We start from the raw sequence: 21,187 nt of genomic DNA on the forward strand, positions 1-21,187 counted from the left end.
TCATAATTCAGGCTTTTTTTTTTTTTTTTTACTAAAGCAAGGTATAATACATGGTAATATGTTTGCAGACAAATTATACAATGTCATTTTTCACATGGATGTAATTCAACTTTTTATTTATTTAATGAACTATCTTTCAACTTGAAAGGAACAAAGAGAAACACCACACATTATGCCACTCTTAAAGAGTGCAAAAAAGTTTTTTTCCTTTTGCTTGTGGTTGATTTCTTTTAACTTTTGAATAAGCTTTATTTGCTTTACGGTAACAAAAACAACTGAATCATAAATTATATATTTAATCCACTTACATGTTCAATTAATAAATAAATCATTCATTCACATGAGCGGATCTTGAAATTGCAGTGATTTGTAACAAAACACTGAACATGATTCAAACTCCTAATCTGCAATAATGTTTCCAGATTTCCAGTGGTTTCGTCCATCCATCCATTTTCTGATCCGCTTTTATCCTCACTAAGGGTCGCGAGGCGTGCTGGAGCCTATCCCATTTGTCTTCGGGCAGTTGGCGGGGGACACCCTGAACTGGTTGCCAGCCAATCGCAGGGCACACTGAGACAAACAACCATCCGCGCTCATACTCACAGCTAGGGACAATTTTGAGTCTTCGATTAGCCTGCCATGCTTGTTTTTGGAACGTGGGAGGAAACTGCAGTACCCAGAGAAACCCCACATAGGCACGAGGAGAACATGCAAACTCCACACGGGAACGCCGGAGCTGGAATCAAACCCGGTACCTCTGCACTGTGAGGTCGACGCGCAACCAGGGGTGTCAAACTCAGGTCCTGGAGAGGGCCGCTGTCCTGCATGTTTTTCAAGGCTCTCTGTTTCAACACACCTGATTCAAATGATCAGATCATCAGCAAGCTCTGTGGAAGCCTGACATTGAACCCGTTCATTTGGAGTCAACATGGAGTCAGGATTTAATCATGTTAACACACCTATGACAGAATCATCAATGACACCACCCTCCACTTCCTTTGTCTGGCTAAAATATATTACCCTTTTGGTTTGCCCTGAAAACGACGTTTAAAAACTGGCATTTGTTTTTCTGTGGACGTGTGTATTTACAACACAGAGTAAAAACGTGCCTATTAAAAAATCATTTTCCACAGTCAGTAAAAACAATGTATAAGAAATTGTGAAAATTGGTAAAAGATGCTAACACATAAAAAACTGTATTTGGTCACAGTATGAATACTTGTCTTCGACCATCTAGATGCATACCTGTCAACTTTTTGGAGCGCCAACCTGTATAAACTACCAAAAAAATCCTTATAAAGAGCAAATAATCCTTATAACATACCAAAGCATTTTATATGTCAAAATAACGGCAGAAAAAACCCACGAAATTTTCAATGATATTTATTGTAGATCTCCATAATACAATGTCTGGTTAATGTCTAATCATCATTCTACTTAGTGGCATTACTGTGTTCAGAGTTGTATTCCTGCGTTACTTTTTTCACCAACTCCAAATGCTGACCCATCGGCTCGAAGTTACAGCATCCATTCATATTTACTTTCGAAATGAAAGCATTCGAGTAGACTATCACCATTCTGGGCAAAAGCAAACGGAACTACCTGTTGGGGGGGGGGGGGGCGGCGGACGGACGGAAATTTTCAGAATCCGTATGATTTGTGCGATACGGCCATATACGTAAGATTCACCACAAAATCCGTATGAACTATGGCTAAACCGTATGAGTTGACAGGTATGTAGATGACTGTTACAACATTCACTGCTGTTAACTTCCTGAATTACTCTCTAGTAATTTTCTGCATGCCTCCTTGAAAACAGAGGTTAATATAGAAAGACCCCCACTTATGTTTGACTGCACAATCGAGAGCCAGGTGTTTCTTTGATGCGTCATGTCTTAAAATACAGAATTTTCCTGTTGATTTAAACGTGTGCCCTCTAGTGGCACTCGTTTTACATTGTCCAACAGGGACCCGTAAAGTCTTTCAGGCAGGAATGGGCTGGCTTTGGGAGTAACCGAATACATGAAACGGTGTTCCATGTATTCACTCTGCAAGCTCATGGTGGCATCATGGAGCTCCGGTCGGGCCAGATATTGACAGCGTCCTTCTATCAACGGCAGTCCACAGAGGGAAATCTCTGAGGAAGCTGCTGTGTGCATGTGCATTATTTGTCCACGCACTCTTGAAAAGTGTCTGTAAAAACACAGCCGCATACTTCTTAATGACAAATGAGTCATAAAATGCAGCTGAAACTCATACATCCGTACAAAATACACACAAGCACGAAGAGGACATGCAAATTCCTCACAGAAAACAATTGAACAAATGTGTAAATAGGTAAATTAGTTGGTAGGTGCTTTGTAGAGAATAAACGTTGGTGGTAGTGTGAAAAGTTACGAAAATTAGCTAGTTTACCAATTAAATACTTGCAGTTATTTATTATCACTTTTTAAAGCAGTTGGCGCGGACGTACCTGTTTTTAAACACGAAATAATGAAAAACAAGAGCCCAAAACAAACATTTGTCGAACGTGGCACAAACCGAGAATGGCAGACGTTTCTGATTGGCCGATGTGATCACGTGACCTGCTTATTTCCATATGGACAGTCAGGTAGTGCGCTTCCAAATAGTTTCGGTTGGGCTGAGGACGCGTTGTTGTCCCGGTGGATACTTCTCTAGCGTCTTTAAAGTGGGACTTTAACAAACGACGAGCTTCATTTCACCTGGACACATTCCCGGCTCTTGGACAGGTAATTTTCTCTCAAGTAACGTCGTAGGTCTTAATGGTGACTGCAGCGAAGAAGGTGAGTTAGTGTTGGCGGGGATTCTTCGGTTCCTCCTCCAACTTTGTGGCGGCACACAGCAGTCAGCTGAGAGAACAGGTGGAGCAGGATGGGCTGCATTCCTTCCTGACCCGCAGAACCGCATCTCGATCGGCCAGTCCGCACGATTATTAGCTTGACTTGAGGATTTATTTTTCGGACAAGCTTTTTTTTTTAAATTATATATATTTTTAACTTTTCAATAAAACATAATTTTTGTCAGCAACTTATTTCACACCGAATGGAAAGGAAGCGAAAAGGTTTATTTTTAAGATAAATGATTTTTTTTAAAGTACAACATTTCAATATGTGGATATGATTTTCTGATCCATGAAAGAAAGCATATTTTCTTTTGTGTTTTAAACAAAACAAGACATTAATAGACATCAGCGGTGGCATCGGAAAACTGGTCAACATTTTTGTGTTTTTTGACATGCTTTGAATCGCCAGGCATTCCCAAACGTAAACTGTCTCATGGCCCACTGTGAAATCTGAAAATCCTCTGAAGCCCACCAAATCATCATTTGTGAGAATTGGATCATTCATTCATTTTCCGAACCGCTTTATCCTCACTGGGGGGGGGGTGCTGGAGCCCATCCCAGCTGTCTTCAGGCATTAGGCGGGGGACACCCTGAACAGGTTGCCAGCCAATCACAGGGCACACAGAAACGAACAACCATCCGCACTCACACTCAGACCTAGGGACAATTTGGAGTGTTCTGTCAGCCTGCCATGCATGTTTTCGGAATGTGGGAGGAAACCGGAGGACCCGGAGAAAACCCACGCAAGCACGGGGAGAACATGCAAAATCCACACAGGAAGGCCAGAGCCAGAATCAAACACGGTACCTCTGCACTGTGAGGTCGACGTGCTAACCACTTGACTACCGGGCCGCCCAGAAGTGGATCAGTCATACCCAAATTTATATTTTACAATTAGTGTGTAAAAACGGATTTAAAAATGCTAATTTATAATTAATATATATTTTCCTGTTGCGGCATTTCGTAATTTGAATATTTCATATGAAGAGACATTCGTAAGTAGAGGTACCAGTGTATTCCGATTAATAATGTGTTTGTGGAATAAGTGGGGAAAAAATGTATTATAATGTAAGGGGACCTTTAACACCAAGGTAAATACTAAATACCTACATAAGTGCAGAAAATAAGAAACCTGTAATTATTATCTGACTGGTTATGGCCTTTTTTCCCCCCCAGATGCTGCATGATTAAAATTTGGCTGATGCTTGTTTGTTCCAATGTAAGATTCAAGGCCACCCCAGACCTCAAAGCTTGTTTCCTTTCTTCTGAGAGGTAAAATATTGTCACATTGTCTAAATTGTGTGTGTTTCTTTTACCCTTATCATGCAGTTTCTCTTACTATCCAATGACATTTCTTGGAATAACACGCACAAGTGCGATGTGATACTATGAGCTTAATATGTAACAAGCCATGAATGCTAAACAAAAAAATTCACCCGTTAAAACATGTAGAATGATTTTGTTTTCTATATCCCGAGACATTACCCTCAAGTCAGAAATGAATATTAAAAACCATTGTTTTGATTTGTTCCAGCATTACACTGTCACCCCCACAAAATCTTTAATTATACACACTTTTTTTGGTCATATTTTAACATCCTTCATTTGTCATACCATTAAAAACAGAAAACGGTATTGTGTATGAAAAAAAATTAAAAAAAATCTCCATTCACCCATCTATTTTCTATTTCACTTGTTCTCATCAGGGTTGCAGGTGAGCTGGAGGCTCTCCCACCTGACTTCAGGCACGAGCCGGGGTACACCATAGACTGGTCACCTGTCATTCATTGGGACATATAGTCAAGCAACCTTTGTATGTATTTGGTATTTTAGTCATTGTACAGTTTGCACATATGTCTGGTGGAGCCAGAACCTTTCCTACATTGCAGTAATTTCCATTCAGTCATCATTACGCTTGTTCTTTGCCAGGTGCCGCCTCAAAAAGCCAATAAAAAAGTAAAATGCAAGTAGGGGTGTGCGAAAAAAAAATCGACACGGGAAGATGTCGTTGTGGGCTTCTATACGATACGGAGGCATCTCTGAAAGCTCATTTTTGCTTTCAAGCAGGCACGGCACTGACTCTAAACAGAAAGCGCTGCTAACAGTAGAAGAAGAAAATGTTTACCATTCAGCACAAAATATAATTTGTGTAAACATCACTATTTTCATCAAAAATAGATGGAAAGTAATCCAAAATACCAGGATATGTACCACCGTGAATGCCACGTATCGGGCTCCACATGTTCAGCATCATGACCCCTGAATCGTGATTACGCATTCTATCATGAGGTTGTTGGCAATACTTAGCCCCAAATGCAAGTGTAACAAGATGAGATTACACATTAATGGTTTGTTTGTCATTGGAGAAATACGTCATCTGGATAAATTAAGGTGAAATCAATAAATAAGTGCATATGAGTACACGGTGAGAATACGATATCTGTATGTAAGTTGAGGTTGAAAATATTTGCCATTTTCATCTCCTTTTTACAGCTGTACCTCACCATGACAATGCGCGCATTCTTCCCACTCACGGTGTCGGCACTGTTCTCCACCGTGGTTCTGTTCCTTGGCTTGACTCTGCTTCTTCTGCTGTGCGTCATAAAGAAGAGAAGAATGGAGGGAACCTACCGCCCCAGCGCAGAAGAAAGTAAACCGGCCGCAGCAGGTGGATCCGAAAAGAACGGCCTGCCTTTCCCTTTGCCCAAAGAAGAACGCCTCATATGATTTACTCCACATTATGTTGCAACTTCACCACTGACCCCTTTATCAACCGTGTGGATGAATACCCCCACGCACTTGTGGTGATTATCCATTCTTAAGTTTTGCACCACAAATCTTCCTGACACACCAGACACTTTTTTTCCCTTTTGATTCACTTATTGGATTAAATAGGTCATCAAATATGTCACCAGTTTGGCTCATGACAAAGAGAAATTTGAACTGAACTTGGCTTTGTATTTGAATTGAGGTTTGTTCGTTTTTACTGCACTCTGCATTGTTTAGTCTATATAAATATACAGATAAATTATGTATTATGCATGAAGGATAGTGATTGACACTGGCGATAACTATGATGCACTTTTATTATGTTGACTTTTGTACGTAAAAATAATGTGTACGTAAATAAAGAATATGTGAACACTATTGCTTTCTTTCTTAGTCATGATCCAAACTTTGTCAAAAGATATGTGGACAGTTTGGGGGCGGGGGGGGCAGAACCAAAGTGTCTCTCCCAATCAGCCAGTGTGGCTGCTCCATTGAGATTCAAACATCTTTTTGAGTTCTGATACCTTGAGAGGAGTTGGGCCTCCTTGCTCGTTCTTGATGGTGCTGTTAGCATCTGAATGGGTCCTTGATTTATACGACTGATATGTTTGAACAATGTCGCTGCTGTTACCTGCTCTGTCACTCTCGGCCAAGTCTTTATTCCTTGACTTCTCAAGGAAGCCTTCTCTGGACTCCTGAGAATGGAAGCCCACCTCTGCACTTTTCACCACGAGCATTCCACTTCTTTCTTCTGTTACATCGTCCTGTACTTCATCCGTTTTGTTTTCGCAACGTTGCTTCTCACTCTCCCCTGGATTTAGACCATCTTCTGTCTTTTTCAAGTCTTTGTCCTCGTGTCGCTCAGCTGTTTCCTCCACAGGATTCTGTTTTAAAGTCACTGTCCTTTCTGGCTCAGTCGTCACTTCCTTTGAACTATTTCTGCTATGGATTTCTACTTCGTGGTTCACATCTATTGCTTCCTTCCTTTTCAACTGTTGATCTCCGACGCCTCTCAGGATCTCTTCTTGCTCGGTTACAAATGCTGATGTATCCTTGACAGTCTCATTTGCATCAAAGCACAGCCCATCCGAGTTGCCAGTCAGCGTTTGCACGTTCTCTGACTGTTCCAGGTTCCAGCTGTTAAGGCTGCCACTGCCACTCGTGCACAGAGAGAGGCTCTCCTGGCTGGGATTAACTCGACCAAGCTAAACAAAACAGTCGTTGTTAATCAAATTTACACAGGTTAGCCCTGCACAACTGAATAAGATGGAGAGACGATCCTAGCTTTCTCAAAAATAAAATAAAATAATCCAATACACAAATAACCATAATGTCCGTGGATATCTCTTGAATTTTTCATGCATTTTGATAATGTTGAAAAAAAAATGGTATAATAGCTCTACTTAGTGGGGAAGTAAATTATAATTTCATCCACTTTTAAATGTTACAAATTTTACCTTGAAAAGGGAGATTTTTTGGGGAAAAAAACGCATCTAAAAATTGCGACAACTAGAAAGTATTGACTGACCGGAAATAATTTAATGTGTTCATAATTGCGCAGCAGTGGATGGACCACATAATGCTGAGAATGCGATAAATTTACCTCAAAGGGTATATTGGAAAAGTGACATTTAGCCCACCCAGTAAGACCTCTCTGACAGTCATTTAAAATGAAGCGTTCTGACATTATGTATGTGTCATTTTTATGTTCTTACCTTTGTAATATAGTCATGGCTGTCTGGTCCAAAAAGATCCAGGCTGCGTGTGCCATATAACAGGCCCCTGTCATGTGAGCTGCGAATGCTGAGGGTGTCAAAGATCTCGCTTAGAAGATCCATTTCCTCTAGATCACACAGTTCCTCTTCCTCCTTCTCTTCATCCGTTTTAAACTCAGAGTCAGGCTTGGCCCCTCGCCCAGGCATTGCCCTTGATACACAGGGCCACACAAGAATGGACACATCCAAATAATGTACAAAAAGTCCAAAAAAATGGGTTAAAGTTAAAGTCATTTGGGAAGACTTTTTTCACAATTTGGGAGTGTGTCTGTGGATTCTTTTTTTTTTTTTCATTTATCCAAAAGAACGTTTTGGAGATCAACATCAACTCATTTTGGACCAGTGAGAGGACCTGATGGCTTTGGCTCTACCTTCTTTGTTTTAGTTCATCCCAAAGGAGTTTGATAGAATTCAAGTCAGGACTCCCCCAAATTATTTCCACAAAGCAAAACTATGTCCAAAATGTAAACTACCATATTTTCCACACTATAAGGCACACTGCATTATAAGGCGCACAGGAATAGAAGCTCCAATCATGGCTGAAGTTACGTTATGCATCCACTAGATGAAGCTGCGCTGAAGGAAATACAAATAGAAAAAAATACAATGCATCTTTATTTATATCGCTGCAGCTATAACAAATCACTTTACAGAACGTTTAAAATACTACGTCGAATAAATCAGATTATTGATCCAATTATGAGGCGGATTAGAAGGCGCACTGTCGGCTTTTGACAAAGCTGAATGCTTTTAGGTGCGCCTTATAGTGCGGAAAATACGGTAAATGGTTAATGAATTGGCACTGTAAATGGCCAATAATACTTGTCCGCAGGTTTAGGTTTCTCACCCGCTCCATGCATCTCCAGCTGCCTTGGCTCCCTGGCCTTGTGTGACACCAAGTTTGTAACTGGGCCGACGAGGACGTGACTCGAAGAAAAATAATCACCAGCATCAAACAAAAAAGAAAAAAAAGGTTTGACAGACAAATAGAGGCAGAGGTGTGAAAACAGCACCAAAAAAAATGCAAGACACATACATTGAATGCATCGGATGTTGTGCTTTACTTTTCTCTCATGTATGGAAAGCCGTATGGCCATTTATTCATTGCTGACCCCTGATGTGACATCTGATCTCAGGTTTTGGACAGGAGTTATACTGTTTAGCAGTCGTGTGCATGTCTGATGTTGCTCACTGTGGTTCGATGAATGCTCAGATGCGTGGATCATTTGAGGGAACATGTTCAAGTATTCTTAATACTGCTGGCAAGCAGGCAACATAATGTTATATATATACAGTATCTCTCTCTCTCTCTCTCTCTATATATATATATATATATATATATATATGTATATATCCATCCATCCATTTTCCGAACCGCTTGATCCTCACTAGGGTCGCGGGGGGTGCTGGAGCCTATCCCAGCCATCTCTGGGCAGCAGGCGGGGGACACCCTGAATGAGTTGCCAGCCAATCGCAGGGCACACAGAGACGAACAACCATCCACGCCCACACTCACACCTAGGGACAATTTAGAGCGTCCAATCAGCCTGACATGCATGTTTTTGGAATGTGGGAGGAAACCGGAGCACCCGGAGAAAACCCACGCAGGCCCGGGGAGAACATGCAAACTCCACACAGGGAGGCCGGAGCTGGAATCGAACCCGGTACCTCTGCACTGTGAAGCCGACGTGCTAACCACTGGACTACCGGGCCGCCCTATATATATGTGTATATATATATATACACACATATATATATATATATATACACACATATATATACACATATATATATATGTGTGTGTGTGTGTGTGTGTGTGTATACACACACAAAGCGACTGGATAGCTCAGTTGGTAAGGCATCGGTTTGGCGTACGGCAGACGGTGGTTCGAATCCCGCTTGGGGCAAAAAATTAGCACATAACACCATCCAGTGTGGGTCCTTGGGCAAGATCCTTGACGCTAATGCCTACCTCATACAATGATGAGAGACAATAAAACGAATGACATGCCGGCTCAGACGTCGCCCGGCCAAACAAGGTCTGCGTCAGGTGCTGGGGAACCAGAGCACCTTGATGAAAAATGGGCTACTGGAACAAAGCGGAGATGGGCGAGATGCGATAACATGGCTCTGTTGGAATGCTACTACTCAAGCAACCCTAGTCAGAGGGGTTATATGCAGAGAATGTGGGCTAAATGGTTACTTCGAAACCCACAGGCACGGTTGACCACGAAACAACTAGTAGCTCAGTGTTCCAACATCCATAAACGGCAACTGCTGTCACAACTTGAGATTGATGAGGTATAACGCAGGTTCCATGGTGAAGGGCCCCAGGCTGCCAGATCAGAGGAGGAGGTCATACCAGAGATTGGGAGGCAAGCCCCAATGAATGCAGATGATGAGATTGGGAGGCCAGCCCCAATGAATGAAATGCTGAGCGAGGCAGCAACTGACCTGAAAGCTAAGATCATGGCGAGAATGAAAGCTGGGCAACCTAGAAACCGAGGCCCAGAGAGGTGTGATGAAAAGGCCGATACCCGGAAAGTACATCCAGATGACCATATTTGAAGCACTCGAAACTGCCAAACAAAGGCTCCAAGCCTTGTCCAGTCGCCTAAAGCAGTACACGAAAGAGAATGAGGCCAGACGAATAAACAGGCTGTTCGCAACACAACCTGCGAAAGTGTACGCTCAGTGGCAGGGTCCTAACAACAGAGCTGACCCACCAAGACTGGAAACTGAAAGGCACTGGAAAGGCATATGGGAGAAGGAGGTTGCACATAACAGCAGTGCACAATGGCTGGTGACCCTGAGAGAGGAGCACAGCAACCTCCCTGAACAGAACCCAGTTACCATAACAGTGGCAGACATACAGGAAAGAGTCTCAGATATGAAGAACTGGACAGCACCAGGCCCGGACATGGTCCACACCTACTGGCTAAAGAAACTCACAGCACTCTATGAGCGCCTAGCAGCACAAATGAACCAGCTGCTGAGGGATGGGACTCACCCAGGATGGCTAACCGAAGGGCGAACGATCCTGATCATGAAGGATCCCGCAAAGGGTGCAGTCCCATCCAACTATCAGCCAATAACCTGTCTCTCCACAACATGGAAGCTCATGTCAGGCATCATTGCGGCTAAGATAAGTGGACACATGGATCAATACATGAGCGAAGCATTGGTAGAGATACCAGAGGAGCCAAACATCAGCTTCTGGTTGACAGAACAGTCGCACAAGACTGCAGGTCCCGACATACCAACCTGTGCACAGCCTGGATTGATTACAAGAAAGCCTATGACTCGATGCCACACACATGGATCACTGAATGCTTGGAGTTGTATAAGGTGAACAGGACCCTAAGAGCCTTTGTTGCGAACTCGATGAGGATGTGGAAAACCACACTGGAAGCCAATGACAAGCCACTTACCCAAGTGTCCATCAAATGTGGCATATACCAAGGTGATGCACTCTCCCCACTGCTGTTCTGCATAGGACTGAACCCCCTAAGCCAAGTAATCACCAAGACAGGCTATGGATACCGCCTCAGAAATGGAGCTACGATCAGTCACCTCCTCTACATGGATGACATAAAGCTGTATGCTAAGAGCGAAAGGGACATAGACTCCCTGATCCACACAACCAGGATCTACAGCAGCGACATCGGGATGTCATTCGGGCTTGAGAAATGTAGTCGGATGGTGACTAAGAGAGGAAAGGTAGTCCGCACTGAAGGGGTCTCACTCCCTGAAGGAACAATAGCAGACATTGAGGACAGCTACAAGTACCTCGGTATACCACAAGTCAATGGCAACCTCGAACTGGCAACAAGGAAAGCGGCTACGGCCAAATACCTCCAGCGAGTGAGGCAAGTCCTAAGAAGCCAGCTCAATGGCAAGAATAAGACCCGGGCAATAAACAGCTATGCCCTGCCAGTGATCAGATACCCTGCAGGAATAATAAGGTGGCCAAAGGAAGAGATTCAGACCACGGACATTAAGACCAGAAAGCTCCTAACCATGCATGGAGGGTTCCATCCCAAATCCAGCACCCTGAGACTGTACGCAAGCCGAAAGTAAGGAGGCCGGGGACTAGTGAGTGTGAGAGCCACTGTCCAGGATGAAACATCCAAGCTCCATGAATACATCAAGGAGAAGGCTCCAACGGATGCCGTACTCAGAGAATGTCTCAGACAATGGGGAACAGAAGATGAGGTGCTGGAAGAGGGACCATCATGGGAGGACAAGCCCCTACACGGGATGTACCACCGGACCATAACTGAAGTGGCCGATCTCAAGAAGTCCTATCAGTGGCTAGAGAGGGCTGGCCTGAAGGACAGCACAGAGGCACTCATCCTGGCTGCTCAGGAGCAGGCCCTGAGCACCAGAGCCATTGAGGCCCAGATATACCACACCAGACAAGACCCAAGGTGTAGGTTGTGCAAAGAGGCACCTGAGACGATCCAACACATAACTGCAGGGTGTAAGATGCTGGCAGGGAAAGCCTACATGGAACGCCATAACCAGGTGGCTGGCATAGTCTACCGAAACATCTGTGCGGAGTATGGACTGGAAACCCCAAGGTCAAAATGGGAAACACCTCCGAAGGTGGTGGAGAATGACAGAGCGAAGATCCTGTGGGACTTCCAGATCCAGACTGACAAGATGGTAATGGCGAACCAACCAGATATCCTGATCATAGATAAAGGGCAGAGGGAAGCCCTTGTAGTGGATGTAGCGGTCCCAAGTGATGGAAACATCAGAAAGAAGGAACACGAGAAACTCGAGAAATACCAAGGGCTCGGAGAGGAGCTGGAGAGAGCCTGGAAGGTAAAGGTGACAGTCGTGCCTGTGGTGGTCGGAGCACTCGGGGCAGTGACCCCCAAACTAGATGAGTGGTTGCAACAGATCCCGGGAACAACATCGGACATCTCAGTCCATAAATGTGCAGTGCTGGGAACAGCAAGGATACTGCGCAGAACCCTCAAGCTTCCTGGCCTCTGGTAGAGGACCCGAGCTGAATGAGGGATGGACACCACCCGAGGGGGGGTGAGACGAGGAATTTTTTATATAAATATATGTATTTATATTATGTCACACTACAAGGAGTTGAACTGTTCCCGACAAATGATGTTCGTGATAGCAACTCGGGCCATTAAACTGTTATAGTCTGATGCAGGCATTACAAGCACAGGACAGTAGTTTGCTAATGAGGTTTAATCGTGTACTAGTAGTCAAATCCAGTCTTTCTATGCCGTGTGCCAGAGTCAATCTACTCGTGCGCGGGATTGTTTTAAAATTAAGGACCAAGAGCCGACTCCTACAAGATCGCCAAAAAAAGATTGTGAACAAATGGTCAAACGGCGGCTTTCCATTGACAGGCATAGATGTTGTATTACATTTTTGGGGGATTATTACCATTCCAAAGTGTTGTGTGATTGGCAGACGATTCTGCAGGCAGTCAGACTGAGCACGATGTGACAAAGATCCGCCTCTCTGAAGGGTCTGTGTTTGACTGAAGGCCTGCCTTACAAACGCACTTGTTGGTGAAGCCACAAATATATCACACCATAGTTAAGTATTACAGCAACCATTACATAACTCACCTTATGTTTCAACCTGCTTTTCAAACCAGAACTTGTGAGGCCTTTTGCCTGGTAAAGACAGAGCATTTTTGTATACAAACAATAGTTCAAGTATAGCAGACGCTAGTCTCACGAAACACCCAACAGTTCACCCGTACGTTATTTGTTTTGGACTTGATGTTGAGGATCAGCGCACCTCCCCCTCTCTGTCACAGATAGAACAGGATCCTGAATTGGCCAACAATACGAGTAGATACTTTTTTTTAAATGAGTACTCACTTACCTTTAAATTACCAACTATCTGTAGGTAAGATTTACTCTTTCCTGGAAACAAAGACGAACAAGGAAATAAGTGACAGATTCCTCCCTCCACAATCTGTCTACACTACAGCACACTGAATGTACCTACCTGTTGTTTCACATTGAAGAATTTCCTCTTCAAAGAGGTCCTGTGGCACTTTCCCTGTGTTCAGGATGTCCAGGCGTCCATCAATAAACTGAAAATACTTAGCAAATTAGCCTACTAATGAACACTAATATCACATAAATTATCTCAGGGATGACTCTGTCTTTGAATCAGATTCGTATGGAGCCACGTTGTTCAGCCTCAACAGAATAAGTCAGTAAACTGCACGGAGTACACGTGTAAGGAGCTGATCGGATGTCGTCCTACATCTATTCACTAGAATAAATGCAGACTATTATTTTTACTGACTATAATATTTACTGATACAGATGAGGTGCATGCATTCCTATCGTCCTGGCAAGTAAAGCACCCAAACGACCAGCTAGGGTCATAAATTCAACGTGTGCAGAGTAGTAATTGCTAACATTGGCTAGCAGTACTCAACTTTAAACTGTTTTACATATCCAATCATGCATCCATTTTCTAGAATGCCTATCCTCAGGGTCACTGGTGAGCTCAAGCCTATCCCAGCACCCTGGACTGGTCGCCAGGCAACCCCAGGGCAATAATCAAAACAACCATTCACATTCACATTCACACAATTTACAGCAGGGCTGTCAAACTCATTTTTGTCGCGGGCCACAATGTAGTTACGGTTTGATTTGGAGGGCCGTTACGAATTTTGGGGAACCATTATAAATGTTTCATCACATGCAAAATCCACACAGAAATCAAGCTGGAGCTCAGGACCCAGAACCTTTCATCTGTGAGGCAGGAGTGCAAACAACTAGTATCATGGATTTGTTTTTTCAGTGATACAACAATGATAACTAAATAAATGGAATCAACTAACACAAGTCACAAAAGTAAAATGGTGTCTCATTGTGCAATTATTTTGTACTTGAGAATCCCTCCCCGCAAACCTAGTTTTTCAATGAGTACACACCGTACAGTACATGGTTAAAGATTTTTGTCCAGTAGAGAGCAGCAGACACTTAGAGAAGCCATGTGCTGTACCTGTTTGAAAAACTGTAAATGAATGGCACTCTGAAGAAATCCCCTCATACTGGCTGATTTGTGGTCTAGAAACAAATCATTACTGAAGGATACCTCACCCCCCTGCAAAATTAAAGAAAAGATTACAATATTTCAATATTTACAATACTACTATTATGACTACTACTAAGACTACTACTAATAATAATCATAATATGTAATGTGTACAAAAGAAAATTCCAACAGAATATGAAAATTCAATTCACCTCCAGGATTAAAATTTATTTTTAAAAATGAAAAATAGAAATACAAACTGGATCATTGTACAAAAATGTAAGGAAATAAATAATAATTAAACACTTGCATCCACTCCAAGCCACATTTGAAGGAGAAACCGACCTTATGATTCTGCAGAGCATCCTTGTATCCTCCAAACAGGACAGACTGGGCCTTGAGAAAGGCCCGTGAGACCCCACAACCAGCAGAAACCACCTGACGCTTCAAACATACTTTCAGCCCAGACACCTGGGGACAGATATACTGTACATTTACAACTGGTGACGTGACGCAGATACGACATACAATGGAAAAAGTCCTCACGCTCCTGGTCAAATGCCAGGTGTTTATGATATAAAAAGAGACAGAGATAAATATTTGAAAAACCTTTCCCGCCACACTCAATATTGTCATTATTCCTGCACCGCCAACACATTGTGTTGCAGTGATACACTATTGGGTGTTGAACATTTAACACGTAAATAAATGTTACTTTAACACCACGTACCATGGATGCATATTGACACTTTGCCTGTGTTAAAATGAACACCCAGAGGTGTTGAATTAACACCAACAGATGTTCAGTGTGCAAATAAAAACTGAATTGTTGATCTCTTTTCTCAAATGATGTCAAGCCGAAGCGTTTTCACTTTTCAGCAAAAATACATGAATTGGCCTTGCTGTTACAATACTTTTGGGTCGTGCCAGTGGATGATGGGAAATGTGAAGGACAGCTCCGTGAACCACTGCAACACTACTAATGATTGATGCAGACACTGCTTAAATAAATACATTCACACGCACACACACACACGCACGCACGCATGCACACACACACACAGACACACACACACACGCACACACCACAGACACACACACACACACACACACACACACGAAGGAGCTATTACCACATCGGAAGGTATCTTCTTCAGGTCATTGAAAGGGGTTTCCAATGTGTTTGTATCCACATTCAAAATGACAACTTCTTCCAAGCCTCGACTCCTCACCTTCTGCCAAACCCACACTGTTATTTAATGGCCTTTGTTTATGCATTTCAAACAATTTCTTACCTCGGCTAGACTGCTATGAACCCCAATTAGGTACGGCATAGGTGCACTGCAACAGGTGATACCAGATGTGACGTATAGAAATAGAAATACAGACGACAGACTGACAGGCTTACCAGCAATAGTCAAGAAGGTGAGGTGGCAGAACTGGGATGAAGATGTGTTGCCAGTGCATTGGGTATAACAGAGCCCCGAGTGCATGTACACAAGATGTCAGCTACAAACGGCACAGTAGCACACGATATGTGTGAATGTGTGTCAAGCGTATTTAAATGGAATGCAAAACAATGAAAGAAATACACACAGTGTTGAGTTTGCGAGCAAATATAAGGATGCGTCTCTCAAACAACATGCTGGCGTAGAGCTGCAGAAGGTTCGTCACATCTACTGCCACGACCAGCTCTGTCAAATTCCTCTGGTGTACAGACACCAACACACATAAATGCAAACACAGCGGAGTTCTTAGCAAGTAAAACTTGAGGCGCCAGGTTTGATCGCAAATACTCACATTTTCAGGAATAGACGGCAGACCTCTCGGATCAGGAGCAATGAAGTGTGGAGCCTTGCCAGAAGATTTCAACATGATTATATTGGGAAATGATAACACTGGCCAGCAATAAATGTTAATCAGAGATGGTTTTCTGTGTCCCGAAAAGTATTTCAAAAACATCTTTATATTTTCTAACATTTCAGTTCTGAGTAAATATTTTCAGTTTTTGTTTTTAAGTTTGATCTAAAAAAGCGATGTTTTCCATGAGTTGTGATTTGTACCAATCACGTTTCAGGAAAAAAAAATCCTCCTGTTGCTGAACCTAACCCTTATACAGAAATTTAGAATGATGATGATGATGATGATGATGATTACCGGTAATCATAATCAGTGTAAAAATGCAACCAGAAATCTTTCATCTCTGATTTAAAAAAAAATTGTAACATTTCATGAAATGTTGTAAAAAAACAAACAAACAACAAAAAACAGAGCTGGACAGTTTGAGGTCACAGATAAAATGAAACCCCTCAATGGTCAACATAAATATGGGTTTGTTTTGCGAGAATGGCCAGTTTGCACGCCTGAGCTATATCGAAGTATTAATATGAGTAGTATAAATTCCCTCTGCTAAGTGACTGAACACTGTTGTGTAGCCCCCTCGAAGCCATGGAACCCTAAACAACCCATTGCTGCTCAATATAAAGTACAGTATCCACCATATACCTTTTTTTTTTAAATTTACCATCTGCAGTGTGATAGATCCAGCTGCCAGTGGAATGGGTTGCTTGTAGAGTGCAGCGAGCATCACCTTCATGTCATCGATCTGATAAGCAGATGAATGTGCTTGGTGTCATCATGTTTATTTGGAACAAATGAGACTTGACCTTATTTTAAACTCACCTGGCCCTTGGTGATGTAGTCAGCTAGGGTGTTGAGAAATTTATAAAAGACCTCAAACCAGGGAAGGTAACTGTGAAAACAATCATAGTGTCATACTCTATGGAGTGATGAAACTAAGCATTAGCATTCACACCAACATGTACATACCTGAGGATGCAAAGGCACATCTTAGCACTGTTGTTGACACGACAGAAGCCAAAGCGTTGGCATCCCTCAATATCAGTCAGAACAAAAGTAAAGTGCTGCACAGCCGTTTCCTCCCTTACCCTGAATAAAAGATGATATTGGAAATAGAGTGCAGTCCATGGCCGATGTTGCCCCACCACTCCAAAAAATGCAGACAGACATTTGTTTGCCCTATCAGATTGTGACGCAATGCAGCTTCTGATTTTTCTGTGTAGTCTGACAAAAAAAGGGTAGTAGATGACAATGGAGGTGGCTTTATTGTATGGGGGCTGCACAGCCCCCCCACACAACATAACAGTTGCTAATGTGCATAAAAAAAAGTCCACAAATAATAAATCTGACTGCAGCAAAAAAAAAACTTACATTAAACAAAAAACCTCACATACACACACCAAAAAAAAAAACCTAAAACTCTTCCTCACACTCCCCCCCAAAAATTCCTCTTACATACACTTCATCCCAGCCGTCCTCGGTCGGTAGGCAGGGTATACACTGAACTGGTGGCCATCCCCTCGCAAAGCACACATAGACAAATATCTGTGTGCACTCACAATCGGACAAGTTAGAGTATTCCCTTAACCTACCATCAATCCATCCATCCAACCATTTTTGAATCCGCTTATCCGCACACAACCATTCACGCTCAAAATCACACCTGGGGACAATTTAGAGCAGAGGGGTGTCCTGCATGTTTTCCCACTCTCCCTATTGCAACACACCTGATTCAAACGATCAGATCATCAGCAAGCTCTGAGGAAGCCTGATGTTGAAGCTCTTCATTTGAATCAGCGGCCCTCCAGGACCTGAGTTTGACGCTTAGGATTTTGAGTCTTCCATTGACCTTCCATCCATGTTTTTGAAATGTGGAAGGAAACCAGAGTACCTGGAGAAAACCCATACAGCCACGGGGGGAACATACAGATTCCACACAGGAAGGCCGGAGCCGGAATCAAACCCTGGACCTTACTTTGAAGGGTAGGTGCTGCTAATCTACTTGTTTAGCCCCCCCCCCCCCCCCGCCCCACCCCTACGACCACCGTAAAAAAAAAGTACTGATAAGAGAATCGATGAAGCATTTAATCATTAAACAAAGTCGACAATGGAATTGGAATCGAGCAAATCTTATCAATTCCCATCCCTAGTAACAATGCACACCTTTTGGTTGAAGTAATGATGCAAAACTCACCCTTGCATGTCGTATGGGAAACAGAACCTGGATAACGTTTGACAAGACTCCTGCAAAGCAGATCATGTATGTCATTCAAAATTGACGGTAGATGGATGCATGCAGGCAAGCAGATCCAAACGAGTGTACCTCATCTCTGAAGTCATCTGGAAACTGAAGACGTACGACTGGATCTGGAGCACAAAAATACATACCTTTATCCAACGGTAATGTTTCCTAGCCATGGAAGAGCATTTAATCGTTCTGCCTGTCATTATATGTCACAGGCATCGATAGATGAACATATAATGGAAAAATGATCATTTTCAGGAATATTTATTGAAATGGAGTGATTTCCCACAGCACGTGACGTTACACAGCACCCTACGGTGAAAAAATGGAGTGGTGAATTTACTCAATGTCATTTCGTCAAGTGGTTGTATGAAATAAGGTCATCTGTATCCAGATACATTTTATAAATAGACTACTACTCTACTTAAATAATGTATTTCGATTCACATGCTTTTATTTCACGCAGCCACTTGATGAAAAAAAATGAAATAATTCAAGAATATATTTTATCCACTGTAATTGGGAATCACTGCTGTATAGAAATTAAACTGCAGAGCATTCAGAGAGGGCAAATGTGTTCTGTATGTTTTTTTTTTCTAGCTGAGTGTATATTGTTGGACATTAAGTATTTTGTAACATATGTAGACACTTGTTGCAGGTCTTCCGATAAAATGTTGAACCCTGTCTGTGGATTTGTATTTTTTTGTGAAGTCAGTGGTAAATACAGGAAGATTACTTTGCAGAGTGGTTAGCATGTCTGTTTCACTGTCGAGAGGTTCGGGTTTCGACGATCAGCTCTGGCCTTCGTGTGTGAAGCATGTTCTCCTTGTGTTTACATGGGTTTTCCCCGGGTACTCTGGCTTTCTCCCACAATTCAAATACATGCAAGCTATTGTTAGGTTACTTGAACACTTCAACTGCTGTGTGTGAATAGTTGTTTTTCCATGTACGCCGTGCAAATCGCTGGTGACCAGTCTAGGGTATATCCTGCCTCTCACTCAAAGTCGACTGGAATAGGCGCAAGCACAGCTGCAAAAACGGGTGGATAGCGTTCATGAAAGGCAAACCTAGCAGAGATGGCAGCCTCATGACAATTGGCGATTGTCAGTGTGTTCACTGTCATCTTTTGTATTTTTAAGACCATGACAATTTCAATAAACTGGAGATCGAAGATTGCAAATACATGTCGCATGTTAATAAGCAAAAAGTCTTTGGGTCGTACTCGGAGACTGATCACATTCATGTTGCTTTCTGGTTCAAAGCAACAGGACAAGCGGTGTGGTTTTCAAACCACAGAACAGGAAATACCCATTGTTACAGATTGTGTTTGTATCATTGATTTCAGGCAGTTGTTCAGCTTAGCTGGCATTGCTATACTTTTCTTGGAGAAAGAGGAAATGAGTGCTGGAATCAAAGGAATGTTTCCGCGGCTCTACAATTCCACTGGTAAATTTGTGAGTGTATTGGATGAAGTTGTACAGATGAGCACATTAATAGAAACTGAAATGGTCGCAGGCCTTGTTGCAAGGTGGCAAAAAGCGACTGACCTTTTTCGCTGGCGATAGGACATATTGCCTCAAAGAACACGTTGAACGCTCGCTCAGGATTTTGTCTGTGGAAATCATGACAGATTAGAACCCATCACACAAAATATGGCCTCAATATCGGAAAGTCATTTCTCTCTGGCTGTGAGCAAATCTGTCAAATGGATGACTGGAAATATTTACATTCGGCTTGAATGGAATTGCAATGCAAACATTCAAATAATATATGGCTCTCTGGAAGAAACGCATTCTGTTTTCTGCTAACTTGAAAGTTCGGGTGCCTTGTTGAGTGAAATGCACTCGCTGCAGGAAACTTTCAGATGTGAGAGGAAGTGACAAAAAAAAAAAGCGAGGACATAAATTTTCACATCACCATTTTGGAGGGTGGAGGAATGACATGATTAACTTACCTCACTCTAGAGCCCATGTTGTCTGAATGCCACTGCGTCCATGTGTCGGTACAACGGGGTGTTGGGGGTGGGGTGAGATCTTCAGCAGGTGATCTCTGTTGGAGTTCAGGACGACAGAGAGAAGTAGCGGCCGGCTGCACAATCAGCACCGTCTGCGTGTGACTGAACACTTCCTGCTTCATGTCAGTCTTGTGTCATCGTTTGTGTGCAGAAGCATATGACACCATGCCACAAATTCAAAACTTTGATATTCACTTCACCACCACATGCAAAATCCCGAATATTTAGGTTTTTTTTTTTCATGACCTGCAGACTATTGACATGAAGCTGCCAAATCGCAGATGTAATGCAAGAGGTGTGTAATAAATTGTCTTTATTTGGAACTCTCCTGAAATATAAATGTGAGAAATGTCTGAACATCTGAAACTACAAACCTGTTATTCACAATTGTCTGACTTCTGCAGATAGCATGGTAGTATAGCGCTTTTTGAAATCTATCTATCTATCTACATATTGTAACGGTCAAAACACAAGTACACCCCAACCGAGGTGGCAGGTCTTTTGGTCAAGGTGGTGGTTGCCACCACTTGCCATGTACTTAATATGTATTTAACTGTCAGTAAGGCAGAAGGGATCGGTCTGGTAATGTCGGAGTCATGCGGTCTGGGAAGCATTGAGTG

General features: G+C 42.7%; 1 protein-coding gene and 1 long non-coding RNA gene across 5 annotated transcripts; one reads left to right on the forward strand and one right to left on the reverse strand.

Moving 5' to 3' along the window:
- The first annotated feature begins 2,606 nt into the window (after nucleotides 1-2,606).
- On the forward strand, nucleotides 2,607-6,010 carry LOC147200452 (uncharacterized). 2 transcript variants are annotated; one of them, XR_015101795.1, is made up of 4 exons: nucleotides 2,607-2,750; nucleotides 4,040-4,135; nucleotides 4,570-4,676; nucleotides 5,471-6,010. It is a non-coding gene; the product is annotated as an uncharacterized LOC147200452 (long non-coding RNA). The 2 variants fall into 2 exon arrangements; XR_015101794.1 differs by lacking the exon at nucleotides 5,471-6,010 and having other exon boundaries at nucleotides 4,570-5,332.
- dennd1c (DENN domain containing 1C) lies at nucleotides 4,238-20,689 on the reverse strand. Of its 3 annotated transcripts, none has more exons than XM_086119594.1 (22): nucleotides 20,508-20,652; nucleotides 20,101-20,165; nucleotides 18,632-18,675; nucleotides 18,503-18,552; nucleotides 17,278-17,397; nucleotides 17,131-17,200; nucleotides 16,973-17,053; nucleotides 16,249-16,302; nucleotides 16,045-16,155; nucleotides 15,857-15,957; nucleotides 15,744-15,789; nucleotides 15,582-15,680; nucleotides 14,794-14,919; nucleotides 14,416-14,517; nucleotides 13,402-13,489; nucleotides 13,276-13,316; nucleotides 13,151-13,198; nucleotides 13,014-13,061; nucleotides 12,826-12,930; nucleotides 8,255-8,334; nucleotides 7,348-7,558; nucleotides 4,238-6,837 (listed from the first exon to the last, which is right to left on the reverse strand). In XM_086119594.1, the coding sequence occupies exons 1-22, from the start codon at nucleotides 20,522-20,524 to the stop codon at nucleotides 6,103-6,105; spliced, it is 2,442 nt and encodes an 813-aa protein (XP_085975720.1). In that variant the 5' UTR covers nucleotides 20,525-20,652; the 3' UTR covers nucleotides 4,238-6,102. The 3 variants fall into 3 exon arrangements, with proteins under 3 accessions (XP_085975720.1, XP_085975719.1, XP_085975718.1); XM_086119593.1 differs by having other exon boundaries at nucleotides 15,582-15,683; nucleotides 20,508-20,539; XM_086119592.1 differs by having other exon boundaries at nucleotides 15,582-15,683; nucleotides 16,045-16,302; nucleotides 20,508-20,689.
- Nucleotides 20,690-21,187: the final 498 nt, after the last annotated feature.

Source organism: Hippocampus guttulatus, chromosome 9 (assembly GCF_054856545.1).
Source record: "Hippocampus guttulatus isolate MCC_2025c chromosome 9, RoL_Hgut_1.0, whole genome shotgun sequence".
Classification (NCBI taxonomy): domain Eukaryota; kingdom Metazoa; phylum Chordata; class Actinopteri; order Syngnathiformes; family Syngnathidae; genus Hippocampus; species Hippocampus guttulatus.